The following is a 14,233-nucleotide window of genomic DNA, read 5'->3' on the forward strand; positions in this document are numbered from 1 at the left end:
GGATTCCCTTCCCGCCCCGCCCACAGTGTCCAGAAGTCCATTATTCTTGCATTTCCACTAACTTTACCCTACTTTTATCGGAGGGGCTAATTCCCCTTGGGTGCAATGGCTCCGACAGACTTCTATAAGTGAACATAGAGAAGGACATATCATGAGTTAAACTGTGAAAAAGTCCAGCTGGAAATGTCAGAAGCTCAGCGGTAGCAGGAGTAGTGCCTCAGGGCTCCTATGGCGGTCATGTGCAGTTTGCTATGTGCGCGCGTGGCCGCTGACATCACGGGCTCCTCGCGCTATATTTAGTGGCGGTGGGTCCGCGGCTCATCTGCTGCCCGGTGTCTTAGTGCCGTCGGCGCAGCTGTTGTCGCTCCGTTGCTGCGAATATGTCCAGTGGCTGGACGCTGAATGAGCACAAGAAGAATTACAGACAGAGCCGAAAGCAGGAATGAAGCGAGCTAGGAACGAAGCGGTGAACAAACTGACAGTGGTGCTTGGTGCCCAGTGGGGAGACGAAGGCAAAGGAAAAGTGGTCGATTTGTTGGCGACGGAGGCTGACATCATTTGCAGATGCCAGGTAAAACGATGGCGAAAATTTGTGCGACTTACTCGGTGCTTTGAAAACGTACTTATGCTAGGCGAAAAAGTTTCTTTGAAGGGCGGGAAGTAACAGTCCTTATTTTCGTGTCAGAGGCGCCACACGCAACAACTAAACGAGTGCAGTTCGTGTACTGGTCTGTTGGTCACGCGCGCCGGCGACGCAGTTTCCCGTGGATTCGTAGCGGCTGTTACACGAGCCGAAGCGAAGGAGGTTTCGCCCAAACTGACCACAAGTTTGAGCGGCGCTCCCGTTGAACCCGGGGCTGTTTACATGGTCATGGATTCAGCTCGAGTCCTGGGGAACCTTAACAAACTTGTGAAAGACTTCGCGGGATAACCGGTGCGCGCGGCGAGTACCGTGGGTCGTGTCCGCGCGCCCTCGGGGTTGGGCACTGCGCCGTGCGTGAAATGTCACACCAGAAGTCCCGCTAACACAAAAAAATACTGTACATAAAGTCATCATCCGCGGTGCCCTCCAGTAGCCGGGAAGCCCCAGGCGCCTGCGAGGGACCGGCGCGTTCTCGATTATGCTGGAGTGGAGGCGCGCGCACTGCGCTCGAGCTCGGTGGTCCTCCGGGACGCGCCTCGTCACGTCAGGCAAGGTCGCCCGGCTTATTGACGCCAATACATGAGTTAATGTGTACGTCTGTATCTCCTTCGTAACAGCGAACGTGTGTGTTGCTTGAGCTTTCCGTGCGGAGGGAAGAACCTGTCCTGTGTGTGTGTGTCACAGACAGAAAAGGTACAAAGGTCTGGTTTGTACTTTTTTTTGTACAAACCTTTGTACCTGGCTTTTTCGGAAAGATGGGTCACCTGCTTGCATATCTCCTCTGACAGATACGTCAGACACAGATCCTCCTCGTAGACGGTGACTACAGTGCTGCTTTCTGGTGCCATAAAGTGCAGATCTTGCACTTACTCTACCTTTACTGTATGTTTACTGCATTACTGTATGCTGTATGTTTAGGCAACACGTGTGGAAACAGCGCTGTGCTCCCTTTGTTTCCTCACTGAATGGAAATTGCTACAAAAAGCCACTCATCGCTCCAAGATAAGGCCCTTCGGACAAACGGCTCCGCAGTCAGATACGGCAAACAGTCTCTCATTTAGCAAAGTCTGTCTGTATTTCAGCAAAACAAGCTACCACTGGTACCGTAATGTTTCCAATTTGGACCTCCAGTATTTACAATGTGTGGACTGATACTTGGCTTGTGAGTCTTGTTTTGTATTGTTTGGGTGTCTTCTTCATTAAGAATATTTATGAAGGATTTTGGATTTTTTTTTTGTTCTGTTTCATGTGCTCATATAAATACTAATTTCTTAATTAGGCCTTTCATCATCATTATGCCTGTTATCAGTATATCAGTATATAACTACAGGGAGTGGACAAAATAATAGAACTCCACATAAAAATAAGTTTAACTTTGAAGTAACTAAATCACAGTTACAAATGGAGGTGCAAAGGTGAGTCATGTTAGGTTGATTTCCTTTTAATATTAAGAGCTAAAAGAGCTCTAACAGTTAGTACTTTGAAATGTAAGGAAACTAACAGAGTTCCACACACACACTGTCTGAAACCGCTTGTCCCGAACGGGGGCACGGTGAACCAGAGCCCAACCCGGCAACGCAGGGTACAAGGCTGGAGGGGGAGCCAGGACAAGATGCCAGTCCACTGCAAGGCACCCCAAGCAGGACTTAAACCCTTGACCCACCAGAGAGCAGGACTCGGCCAAACCCACCGCGCAAATGCGCCCCCCTAACAGAGTTCCAGAGAGGCCAGATAGTCATTGTCTAAACTGCAGGTACATTAGTCACAAAAGTTGTGAAATTATTTAGCGTGTAAAGGGGATCAGTTTCAAAAATATTATGACAAACATGGACAGAGTGCATCAGCCAAGACTAATAGTGGTCGCAAATCAAAGCTCACTGTCAGGGGTCTACAGACACTTCACAGCAGTTCCTGAATGCCACAAAAGTACAGCCTCAAAAATGACCACAGAGCTAAATGAGCACTACTGTGTGTCACGTCCATGCCCACAACTCAGCCGACAGCACCTAACTAACTGCTCACCCTTTAAAAGAACCTCATCAGCTCCCATACCTTTGCAGAATCTTGTCAGAGACAACTGTCCTCCTTTGTGACGTCCAGTGCACACTCAACGCTTATTCTCCTTTCTCGTCTTCCGGTTTTCGTCCCTTCGCTTTGTTTCCCGACCACATCCATGGATCTGCGTTCCAACACCAACCGCAGACTGACCGACCTTTCGCTTTGTCCCCTGACCTCGTCCATGGATCCTCGCTCTGACTCCGACCGCCGATCAACCGACCTTTTGCCTGTCCCTGACTCCGAGAACTTGCCTTATCCCCTGAAACCAGACAAACGACTCCACACTTGGGTCCTGCCATCCCGGTTCTCTCGGCCCCGTATGACACTGTGACCCTGTTTCACCAAAAGTGTGCAATGTTAGGTTCACAAAGCTGGAATTTATGGCAGGGCTGCCAAGACCTATTGTATCCAAGGCCACAAAGACACATAAATTGCTGTAAGGTGGTCACAAACCTGGACCACTGAGCAACGAAAAAAGTAATGTGCTCTGATGTGCTTGTTTTTTTTAATTCTGTTTCCTTTCCTCACGTTTGAAGAAATCCAAAGGAATCCCTTCAACTCATCATGCACCCTATAGTGCAAACACACACACACATTTTCAGAACCGCTTGTCCCATACGGGGTCACGGGGAACCGGAGCCTACCCGGTAACACAGGGCGTAAGGCCGGAGGGGGAGGGGACACACCAAGGATGGGACGCCAGTCCGTCGCAAGGCACCCCAAGCAGGACTCGAACCCCAGACCCACCGGAGAGGAGGACTGCAGTCCAACCCACCGCGCCACCGCACCCCCTTAGTGCAAACAGTGTTCCTTTATGATCCTCCCATATTCCAAGATGATAATGCCCCCTTACATACTATTAAACAAATTCAACAGTGGTTCCATGAGCACCAGGAAAATGCCAAAAGTGCCTTCCATGGCCTCCCCAATTACCAGACCACTAAACCTTTATGGGAAGTTCTGGAACACAAGAGTTTCTACCTCCTTCATTTCTCAAAAGAACTTCAGGCTTTTCTTCTTGAAGAATGGTGCAATATCCCACAACACTCAGTTCATGACTTGTATGACATGATCCCAAGAATAGTTGAAGCTATTCTGAAGGCAAAGGATGGCCCTATTCCTTATTAGGTCTTTGATATAAATATAGTGGTAGATGTTTCAATTCCTTTGTCCACACCCTGTGCATGCCATGTAGTTAAAGGATGTAGTATTCAAATAAGGGATGATCTAATATTTGTTCAATGACCATTTTGGATTTTACAAATCCAGATAGGTTTAATAAGCTTTTTCTTAATACTCTCTCTTTAGCAATGTGTTCCACTGAGCTTTCCAGGTCTGGTCCAGTCCAGCAATCATTCCTTGAGTATGTCAATATCTATTTCATTCGTAATTTTTCTTGTACAGTTTGATTGTTTGGTTGACACAACACAATCATTGTTGATACTTCCTCTTCTATGTTTCTCAGCACTGAACACCAATCTCTCTAAAACAGTGATTGCTGGATGTGTGATATCTTTACATCAATGAGTATGTTTTAAAAGAAATGCATAAGAAACTGCAATAATCTTACAAGTTATCATTGCTTGACCAATTTATGCATTTTAAATAAATAGAATGATAAAGGGCTTTATTAATCCCAAAGGAAATTGCACAAGGCTACAGCAGCATATGTATGTCAATGTATTGACAGAACAATAAAGTAGTGAGAGACTGGAATCATGCTGGAGTAAAGTAAATATCATATTTAGACAGATACACACACACACACACACTTTCAGAACCACTTGTCCCATATGGGGTTGCAGGGAACTGGAGCCTACCCGGCAACACAGGGCGTAAGGCCAGAGGGGGAGGGGACACACCCAGGACAGGACGCCAGTCCACCGCAAGGCACCCCAAGCGGGACTCGAACCCCAGACCCACCAGAGAGCAGGACTGTGGACCAACCCACTGCGCCACCACACCCCCATATATTTTGACAGATACTTAAGAGTAAATAAAACAGTAGTACTGCAGACAGCTCAGTACCAGTAATACTGCAATATTGTAATCACTGTCTTTCAAATTCAGATTATAATTGACAAGAAAACAGACATTTTACAAAACTGTGCAATATAAACATGATTGTGGAAGTATGTCAGTAGTGAGAATTGGCATGGCATCACGTTTTAATGGTTGTTTTCCCACTGCTGCAGTCCTGTTGATGACAGCTCTCCCACCAGAGGGCCAAGTTGGCAAAGCAAATGAACATGTACCAATGTTAAACTGGCACTGAAATATGGCTGTGAGAACTGAATAATGTGTTTTAGGCTCTTGTGTTGTATAAGTGTGCTCAAGTATATGCCAGTGGAAGTGTCTCCTGCACACTCCTCCATGAGGATGTAGCGGGGCATGGAGCGAGGTCAAATTCCTGGGGAAGCGTGACATGCGAGAAGGGCAAGTGACGGGCTGACTGCTGGTCCCAGGAGAGAGGGTGGCACAGTGTTCCAAGCCCCACAGTTAAAATAGCATCCCCCCCCACAGAAATCCTCAGGAATGGGGCTGGGGTAGCCTTTCACACTTGCATCTATCTCCCATGCTATCATGAACAGACTTGGCTGAGGGATTTTGATGAGGGAGAGCATAAAGGAATTGGTCTTCATCTTGCTCCTGGCATTGATTTCAGGGAAAAACAACATCATAAATTTGGAGACAGTACATGACCAAAGCCATGACACCCCTGGCAGTGTCTGGTGTCAGCCCCAGAAAGTTTTTGCACCCCTGGCAACTGAGAGCCACATGTGAAGGCTGTCTCTCTTTCGTAGTCCAGCTGGATAAAATATCCTGTTGTTGAAATTAGTGAAATTGGTGAGAATGTAATTAATAATTCATTTAAGTGGCCTTTCACCAAAGGGATCCATGGTGTTACTCCCTCACAATTTGCAACAAGTGAAATGTAACTTCAGCCTTTGCCATTTCTGCATTGACTAAAGTAACTGGTCTCCTTTCAGTGGTTTATTTCCCCCCCATTTTTTGGTAATTATTAACTATCTATTGATACTACTGTTTTTTTTCCTTACTGGAGCAATTGGAGGTAAATACCTTGCATGAGGTTACAACAGTGGGAACATGGAGAAGAAACTGGGTCCTTCCGATTGCAAGACAGTGCCTCTAACTACCACACTACCTGCTCCTTCTAACTTAATAATATTCCCTTGAATTAAATCATTTATAAAGTATTAACATTTATAGGTATATAGGTCTAGTTATATTGAATTTACTCATTATTAATTACTGTTTAGTGTTTTTAAATGCCAAATTCTCTTTGCCGTAGGAATAGTAAAGATCATCTGATGGTGCCCAGCAAGAATAATGCTTTGTGTAGTACACCCGTGATATGCTGCTTAAATAACATCTAGACAATGGGAGGGTAAGTGAGCTGATATGTTGACATATACATAAGTAGTTGATTTGCAATGGCATATCATCCTCTTGTCTACAGGGAGGCAACAATGCGGGTCACACGGTGGTGGTGGATGGTAAAGAGTACGACTTCCACCTCCTCCCCAGTGGGATCATCAATTCCAAAGCTATTTCCTTCATCGGTGTGTATCATTCTTCAGGACTTGCTGGTGGTTATTACCTACTTTTGGAAAAATCTAGGGAAAATGTGTGAAAATTTACCGTGCTCCTACTGTTAAGTTCAAGACTGTACCACTATCATGGAGCTACTAAGGTTTCAGTAAGTTATCAAGGGCCCAAAGTCTTGAAAAAGCTCACCTGGGCCACTGGAACTATAAGTGTAAGTAAGACCAAGAACGCAGTGTAACTGAACAAGTCAGAGTTCAAGCATTACTTCTAATCTTAACCGGAAAGATTGCTATGATGTCTTCTTCTCCCTGCTTTTCTCCCACTTTCATGTATTCTTCTCCAGGCAATGGAGTGGTTATACATCTCCCAGGCTTGTTTGAAGAAGGGGACAAAAATGAAAAGAAAGGTACGTGGTCTTTTTCCAGTTCCTCCTGCTCGCTATGACTCTGCGCTGTGGGTGCTGAAAAGTCACAGATAAGAAACAAACTCAGTTCTTGTCTGAATTTGGCCTTCACAGGTCTGAAGGGCTGGGAAAAGCGACTGATCATCTCTGATCGGGCTCACATAGGTATGTCCAGCTGCTAACATCAGCAAAAACATTCACTGTTAGAAAAAAAGTCTCTGCCTCCATGTTCCTCGTGGAGCTCTTTAGTTCCATTTCATTAAATCGACACAGACCAGAAGTACAAGTGACCATTTATTTCCCTCTGTTCAACAGTGTTTGATTTCCACCAAGCTGTGGATGGACTCCAGGAGGTCCAGAGACAAGCACAAGAAGGGAAGAAGTAAGGACAAGAAATTAGGCCTAAAGTAGATAATGGTAATAAAACAACACATATACCTTGTGCTTCGGATTTGTGTACGTTGACCTCTAGCCTTCCAGTGTGAAACCAGGCCTGGATTTTGAAGAATTTCAGAAACATATTCCTTTGAATGTATTAAATAATACATTATTGCCATTATTACCACTCAGCATTGGCACCACTAAGAAGGGTATCGGTCCAGCCTATTCAAGCAAAGCTTCTCGGACGGGGATGCGTGTCTGTGACCTTCTTGCCGATTTCAAGGAGTTCTCCACCAGGTAGGGTGTGTTCATGGTGGAGATTAATCGATGGTCTGCTAGATTGCACAAGTATATGTTTTTTTGTGATTAGAATAAATGCCTTAGTGTGGTTGTCTGCAGATTTAAAAACCTTGCCCAGCAGTACCAGTCCATGTTCCCCACACTAGAGATTGATGTGGATGCTCAGCTGAAAAAACTGAAGGTGAGTGGAGGAGGTTTTTTTAGCATGAATGAATGTGGAATGCACCCCATGATGCATAAGGGACTTTCTTGTTGAACTCATGGGTTGGCATATTAGTCTTGGTACACCTTGAATTTTTGTATATTTTATATTTTTTAAGCTGAAATAGTGCTTTTGCACCAGTCACACCAACGACATTCAACTTATTTGGAGTCTTGACAGCAGGGTGAGGAAAAGTCAGCCCGATTAATACATGGTTTTTTTCCTTCTCGTGCAGGAATATGCCGAGAGGATAAGGCCCATGGTGCGAGATGGTGTCTACTTTATGTACGAGGCTATTCATGGGCCCCCAAAGAAAATCCTGGTGGAGGGGGCTAATGCTGCCTTGCTTGACATTGACTTTGGTAAGACGATACCCCTGATCCACAGCCTTATGGGAAGGAATACAGAAATTCTGTTGGACAACGGCAGTTGCTAAACAAGATTCTCCACTAAGGAGACCATGACATCATTAAGAATGTTGTGGTTGGAGTTCTAGGTCATGTAATGCAGGGGGGAACATGTGGCCCAAATCACTGAGAAAGTATAAAAAATTGTCCTCATTACTATTTCTGATACAAATTGCAATTGTGTATTAGGACTTTATATATTCACAGGAATTTATCCTTCATATGTTCCCTGCCATCAGGTACATACCCCTTTGTGACATCATCAAACTGCACTGTGGGCGGAGTGTGTACTGGCCTGGGTGTTCCCCCAGTGAATGTGGGAGAGGTGTATGGAGTGGTTAAGGCTTATACAACTAGGGTAGGCATTGGAGCCTTCCCAACTGAACAGCTCAATGTAAGTTCACCCCCAATATACAGCCTCAGCCAAAGACTTGCTATTTCCTGTGAACATAAAATATCCAGATTACTAAGGACTCTGGCTTAGGGACTAGGACACTCCCTGCCGCATATAATTTTCATGGCTCTATTCATTTCCTCAAAACATTGACATCAAAATGGCTTCACTGTTTATAGAAAAGGTGTAGATTCACAACAAATTGCTGTTCATCACACAGGCTGTGGGTGAGCTTTTGCAGACGAGGGGTCATGAGGTGGGAGTCACCACAGGCAGGAAGCGTCGTTGTGGATGGCTAGACCTCGTCATCTTGCGATATGCCCACATGATCAATGGTTTCACTGCGTGAGTGACACTTTAATTTCAGCTGCAGGGAAAATCTCCTAAGTCCATCTACTTGTCAGCCTGAGAGTTAAAATCCCAGATTTGTCTGTGTATACTGCAGTTACACAGTGGCATTTAGTTCTAGGTAGCCACAGTGGGTGCAAATTCTCCATCTTGGGGGTTAAATTTATTCATCTGGGGAAATGATATTTAAATGGTCCATAGAAGTGCTTAGTCACACACACATTGTCTTTCACACCCTAAACTGAGATGCCTTTGTTTCATACTGAGATTAATTCTCTTGTCACATCACAGCTTTGCACTGACAAAACTGGACATCCTGGATGTGCTGGATGAAATCAAGGTTGGAGTGGCATACAAGCTGAACGGCAAAAAAATTCCTTATTTCCCAGGTGTGCTTTAAAGAAAACGGTTGACTTTGTGCAATTTCTTGCTTATAGTGATAATACAGTAATGCGCCGCTTAACGACGTAGCACAACGTGTTGCTCACATGTTCGTGGTTGTACTGGTGTAAACAAACCTACTGTGCTCCCAGTCATATAAAAGTATAGCACATACAATTATGTACAGTACATAATGCTTGATAATAAACACCTGTGTTACTGGTTTATGTATTTACTATACTGTACTTTTTATTGTTATTTGAGTTTACTCTTTCTACTTAAAAAAACTTTAGTTTATAACAGTATGCTGTGTTACGCCGGCAGCAACATCATAAATCTCATGTTTACCGCGTCTCTTGACTGCATCGAGGCTATACCATATACATTTGTATTGGTACACTCTATGATGTTCTCACAATGACAATCGCCTAACAACACATTTCTCAGAATGTATCCCTGTCGTTAAGCGACGCATGTCTGTAGTAAATATTTTTCACTGTTTTCTGCATCTAGCAAACATGGAGATCCTGCAAAAAGTAGAGGTGGAGTATGAGACACTACCAGGCTGGAAGAGTGATACAACAGCTGCCAGGAAGTGGGATGATCTCCCACCGAAAGCCCAGAATTACATCCGCTTCGTGGAGAATCAAGTTGGTGTACCCAGTAAGTAAATGGTGCAGTGACAAGGGGCCAATCAGTTGTGTCTCGCGAGTCAGTTGCGTTTTGTTTTCAGCCAAAGTTGTCACCACTTAGCATACATTTCTTATGCTGTTTTACTGGTATTTTCTCTCTTTTTCTTTTCACAGTTAAATGGGTTGGTGTTGGAAAATCCAGGGAATCTATGATTCAGATGTTCTAGACCATCAAGCCAGCCCTTTCCCTCTGACAGTTTTTACACAATTCCCTTCTTCATGGGTTCTTCATCTCCAAAACATGTTTCCTCTTTACTGGGACCTGTCAACACCAGTTTAGGGAACCCAGGAGTGTGCATGGTATGCTGTCAATGCTACAATACAGAAGATCTTGAAGTTTAATGAAACTGGTCATTTATTTGTCTCAGTTGGGTATCCAGCTGCAGCAATAAGAAGAGAGGTCTGATTCTCTTGCAGTTTTGAGTTCTGATCTTTGAATTTCAGTAACAGAAGTCTTAGTTTGACAAATGGACTGGAGTACACAAATCAAGGTTTCCTATAGCCAATCTGTGTTTTTTGCATGAATCCAGATGATTAATTGTTTACTGCTGTGTGTCAAGGAAGTACACATGGGTGCTGTTCTTTAAATTTGTACCACACATATTAAGCATTGACATTTTCTTAATGAAATGTTTTGAGGAAAGCCATTAACCTAAGAGATTGTCTCTTGCATGCCCATGAAACAAAACCACGGTTCACCATCATTCACCACGAAGAGTAAAATAACATTACAGGGTGTTTTCCTCCATACCCTAAGGCCATACAATAGTGACACAGTGAATTCTGAAGGCCAGTTACCTTGGTGATTATCTTTATTACTATCTGTCATTCTGAAGGGATCTGCTGAGACTGTGAATGTTCTCACATGCATTGCATAGACTTGAATAAATATTGGCCAGTATGTTATGCCAAAAATGCTTATAATTAAGATAGTAACTTGTTTTCAATGAACATACATGTGTCCTTTTTGTTTCTGTCAACTGTCACCTCCCTAAATTGGGCGCACCTGTAACAAGGGGGTGGTGGAGGTCCCCCCTCCCCCCGGAGCGTGTGTGTACAACACTCAGTATTGACAGCATGTGGGTCCCCAATACACACATGATACACTCACACAGTGAGTGAGAGTGATTTTGTCTTTTCATATTACCGCATCAAATCAATTCATTCGATTAAGCGACTCCCATCATCAACGCTGGACGACGCAGGGTGGAAACACTTAAACTTTAAGCCGCGCTCACACTCACGCGCTGTACTCCGACATGCAGAAACACACTTTTGTACGTGTGCGGTCCGATAACCGCACCCAAGGGACACAACAACACATCCGCTATATTCGCGATACAAGAAACCCCACCGAAGCCGCACGTGACCCTCCTCGAGCGCCAGACTGCGACCACGTGACTGCGGAGGAAGTCTTTCAGAGAATTAAAGTCACGTGGCGGGAGGTCAAAGTTGATTTGGCTGTTTTTTTTGCCGCGAAAGCGCAAAGGTATCGCTTGAGAAGTTCAGGTTTGGCACTTGGAAAAGTGGCCTGTGGTGAATAAGCTTTAAGTGACGCAGAGTTGTGGAGTAAAATGCCTAAACGAGCGTATCCGTTCGCCGAGACCTTCTCTTCTCAATACAAGATGCATATTGGACAGAAGGAGCTCAACCACGGGGTTTTTGGGAGTAAATGCAGACAAGAAATATACGGTAGGACGACGAGCCTCGTACTTGTGCTTCACTTCATATTTTTATTACTAATCTTCTTACTCTTTTGATAAACGCCAAAGAGAAAAAAGTTTTGATAAGCTTTTATACGGTAATCACGTATTGTAGACGAAAGCTTTTCTCTCTCTCTGTTTCACATGATTCATTGCGCCACTCGTTCGTTCTTGGGCGGCTGTAACCCCCCTGGCCTGGGTAAATATTCCTCTTACCCCTCAGAAACCCCTCAAATGGGCACGTGTTGGTCTCGTACAGTTGCTAGTCTGCTTTATTTATTTATTTTCTTCATTTATTAACTGTTTGAAGGTACGTTATTCGCAGAACTTCGCTTTATTTTTTAAAGCGACACTCGAGCCACTGACCGCTAGAGGTCGCACTTGTACACAAGTGTATGGGGGCGAGTGGGCGTGTCCTCCCCGGCCTGCAGCTGGCGGCCAGATCACTGTTAGCTGTTCAACGGTACACTGATTTACACCGCAGTTTTTCTTACCGCAGCTGTTTACGGTAAGTTCCTTGTTCAAGGGTACTGCAACAGGAGTGCAGATTTGAACTAGAGGCCTTGTGACTGCAAGCAAACAGGTGTTTGCATCACATGACAAAAAAACGGTTACTTTGCTGTGTATCTGCTGTGAAGCACATTGTGCATTTAAATTTTTAGACAAAACAAAGAACTTGCTCTTCAGTGGAACCAAGGCTGTGATGGAGAGAATCTGGAAGCCTGATGAGGGCATGGCAGGAGCACAGGTGCCACCAGCTGTGAACCAGACGCTGCTGCGGGGACAAACCTTGATTGGACAGGATGGCCGACTAAGGAAAGCCACCGCAGCTGCAGGTCAGACACCACCAGCTAACAGAAGTGGTATCCTGCCTGTTTAGGTGGAATTTAGATTAGTCTTCCTTGGGTCTGTTGTTCCTTCATGTAATCATCTGTAATCCCACCAATTTTTCATATCTCTGACACTAGACTGACAGTTATGGGAATGTTCCATGTGTTTTTATAAGGTACTCTAGTATTTTATTAGGCCATGGCACTTTCACTTTGGAATTCCTATGGACAACTGGTAATGTAGTGGTTGAAGAAGAGTTGTAATCTCAGATTTGCTGGTTTCAGGAGCAATGTTGAACCATCCTTGAACATAGTACTTAGCGAAGATGGGTAAAGAATCTGTTTGGATAAAGCAGTGCCTTGGCGGCTAAATTATGTGGTAACACTTGTCCGTGTTTGTTGTCGGCAAGGTGCCTTGGAGCCGTCCGCTGTGTGCAGCGTGTGTCTGAAAACTGCGGCAGCGAGGAAGTCATGCATGCAGTGTGAACGTCATGCCTGTCCATCCTGTACACGGCTCTGCAGCAACTGCTCCAGCCTCTGTTGTTCCATCTGCACCGTGGTAGAGTAAGTGTTACATTGGTCCACACCTCCACTGCATCGCTGTGTTCCTCCAATCTTGGTGTCAACGGTTCACATGAGACATGTTGCCAGCGGTACAGTTCCATTCCCGTTTTGTTAGCGGGCATCATTATTACACACACATTGTATGCATGAATTTGTTCGTGATATGCAGTGAAACTGAAGACATGTGTTTTTTTTTCTTTTTTTTTTTTTGCACTCTTAACCTTCTGGTTCATTTATTGTTTCGTGCAAACACAACTTCTGTAACGGGACACCCCTTTCTTTCAGCTACACTGACCGGTATGACAGAGTGCTTTGCTGTGACTGCTCAACATGAGATGACAAAGGAACATAGGAAGTTGAATGTGATCATTTTAATTGAAAATTCATCACTGCTGTAATGCTGTCTTTATTTTAAAGCATGTATTTTTTACTTTTGTGTATTGTTTTTCTAAATAAATTGAGTAGAAGTTTATGGTTTTTTTTTTTTTTTTTATAAATTGTGAACTGTTGTAGGATCATGTGTCTTTTTTCTCAGTTCTTTTTGCTAGCACATACTTCTGCTTATATACTCAGAACAGGAGTGGTATAAAACATTGCTGAAGTTGTCCTTTAACTTCTAATGTGCTACATTATCCAGTAATGTGCTGAAATACTGCTTTTGCTGAACATGACTTCCTGGAAATGGATATTTCTGGTCTGTCTGTGTGTGCAAGTACTGGATGCTGGAAGATTTAACTTAAAAAAAAAAAAAAAAAAAAGTAGGATTATGGCAGTGTGGTACAAGTTGACAAGCAGCACTTTTCCTCAGTTGGTGAGGGGAAAGTACCACTAGAGGGCGCTGATGCATTAACTCGTGATGGAGCGGCACACATCTGGAGTTCCAGCGAAGGGGTTGTGCAGTTTCCACAGCCTACGAACACTTTCTTCTGGCCTGAGCAAATTAATTAAAGCGTTAATCTTTCCGTACATATTGGTGCATTTACTGTAACACGCGATGAATAAAGAGTAACAGCACTTTCATGCCTCTGATCACAGATCAAGTTTTTAAATTTTTTTTTTTTTTCTTTAATTCTGCACAACGTGGACATCCTTTCCAAGCCTCGCTGATGTTTTGTTAGGAACTTTCATGATGTCTCATGTAATGTATTTGTCTGGCCAATAGTAGGTAAGCACCTAGACATCTGAAAAATGTCCAAATTTCTTAAGGATGCCATCCTGTGCCTACCAGTACTGTTAATGTGAGTTACTTCGGTAACTTGACCCCCCCCACCACCCCAATAATGCATTCCTCAGAAAGTCCTTCATAATGCTCATAAGTCATTATTATGGGTTTCAGCAATAAAAGTTGTTCTTTGAA

The 14,233-nt window shown here is 44.1% G+C and overlaps 2 protein-coding genes across 2 annotated transcripts; both read left to right on the forward strand.

The window, feature by feature from the left end:
* The first annotated feature begins 365 nt into the window (after positions 1–365).
* On the forward strand, positions 366–10,703 carry adss1 (adenylosuccinate synthase 1). The gene is given in 14 exon segments (XM_018727264.2): positions 366–413; positions 416–571; positions 6,183–6,285; positions 6,615–6,677; positions 6,789–6,839; positions 6,990–7,056; positions 7,245–7,352; positions 7,455–7,536; positions 7,793–7,919; positions 8,204–8,358; positions 8,579–8,703; positions 8,998–9,095; positions 9,601–9,750; positions 9,894–10,703. Coding segments are annotated over 14 exon segments (1,371 nt in total). The 5' UTR covers positions 366–380; the 3' UTR covers positions 9,947–10,703.
* Positions 10,704–11,236: 533 nt separating this feature from the next.
* siva1 (SIVA1, apoptosis-inducing factor) lies at positions 11,237–13,360 on the forward strand. The gene is made up of 4 exons (XM_018727509.2): positions 11,237–11,471; positions 12,145–12,318; positions 12,723–12,876; positions 13,162–13,360. Exons 1-4 carry the CDS (start codon positions 11,354–11,356, stop codon positions 13,208–13,210), a joined length of 495 nt encoding a protein of 164 aa, XP_018583025.1. The 5' UTR covers positions 11,237–11,353; the 3' UTR covers positions 13,211–13,360.
* The last annotated feature ends 873 nt before the right edge of the window (positions 13,361–14,233 follow it).

The sequence above is a fragment of the Scleropages formosus genome, chromosome 15 (assembly GCF_900964775.1).
Source record: "Scleropages formosus chromosome 15, fSclFor1.1, whole genome shotgun sequence".
Lineage (NCBI taxonomy): Eukaryota > Metazoa > Chordata > Actinopteri > Osteoglossiformes > Osteoglossidae > Scleropages > Scleropages formosus.

Bases quoted from the DNA above. Each gene is read 5' to 3' on its own strand.
- siva1 (XM_018727509.2), top strand. From the start codon at position 11,354: ATGCCTAAACGAGCGTATCCGTTCGCCGAGACCTTCTCTTCTCAATAC. The intron at 12,319-12,722 runs GTCAGACACCAC...GTTGTCGGCAAG, and splicing joins GAAAGCCACCGCAGCTGCAG to GTGCCTTGGAGCCGTCCGCT. The intron at 12,877-13,161 runs GTAAGTGTTACA...CCTTTCTTTCAG, and splicing joins TCCATCTGCACCGTGGTAGA to CTACACTGACCGGTATGACA.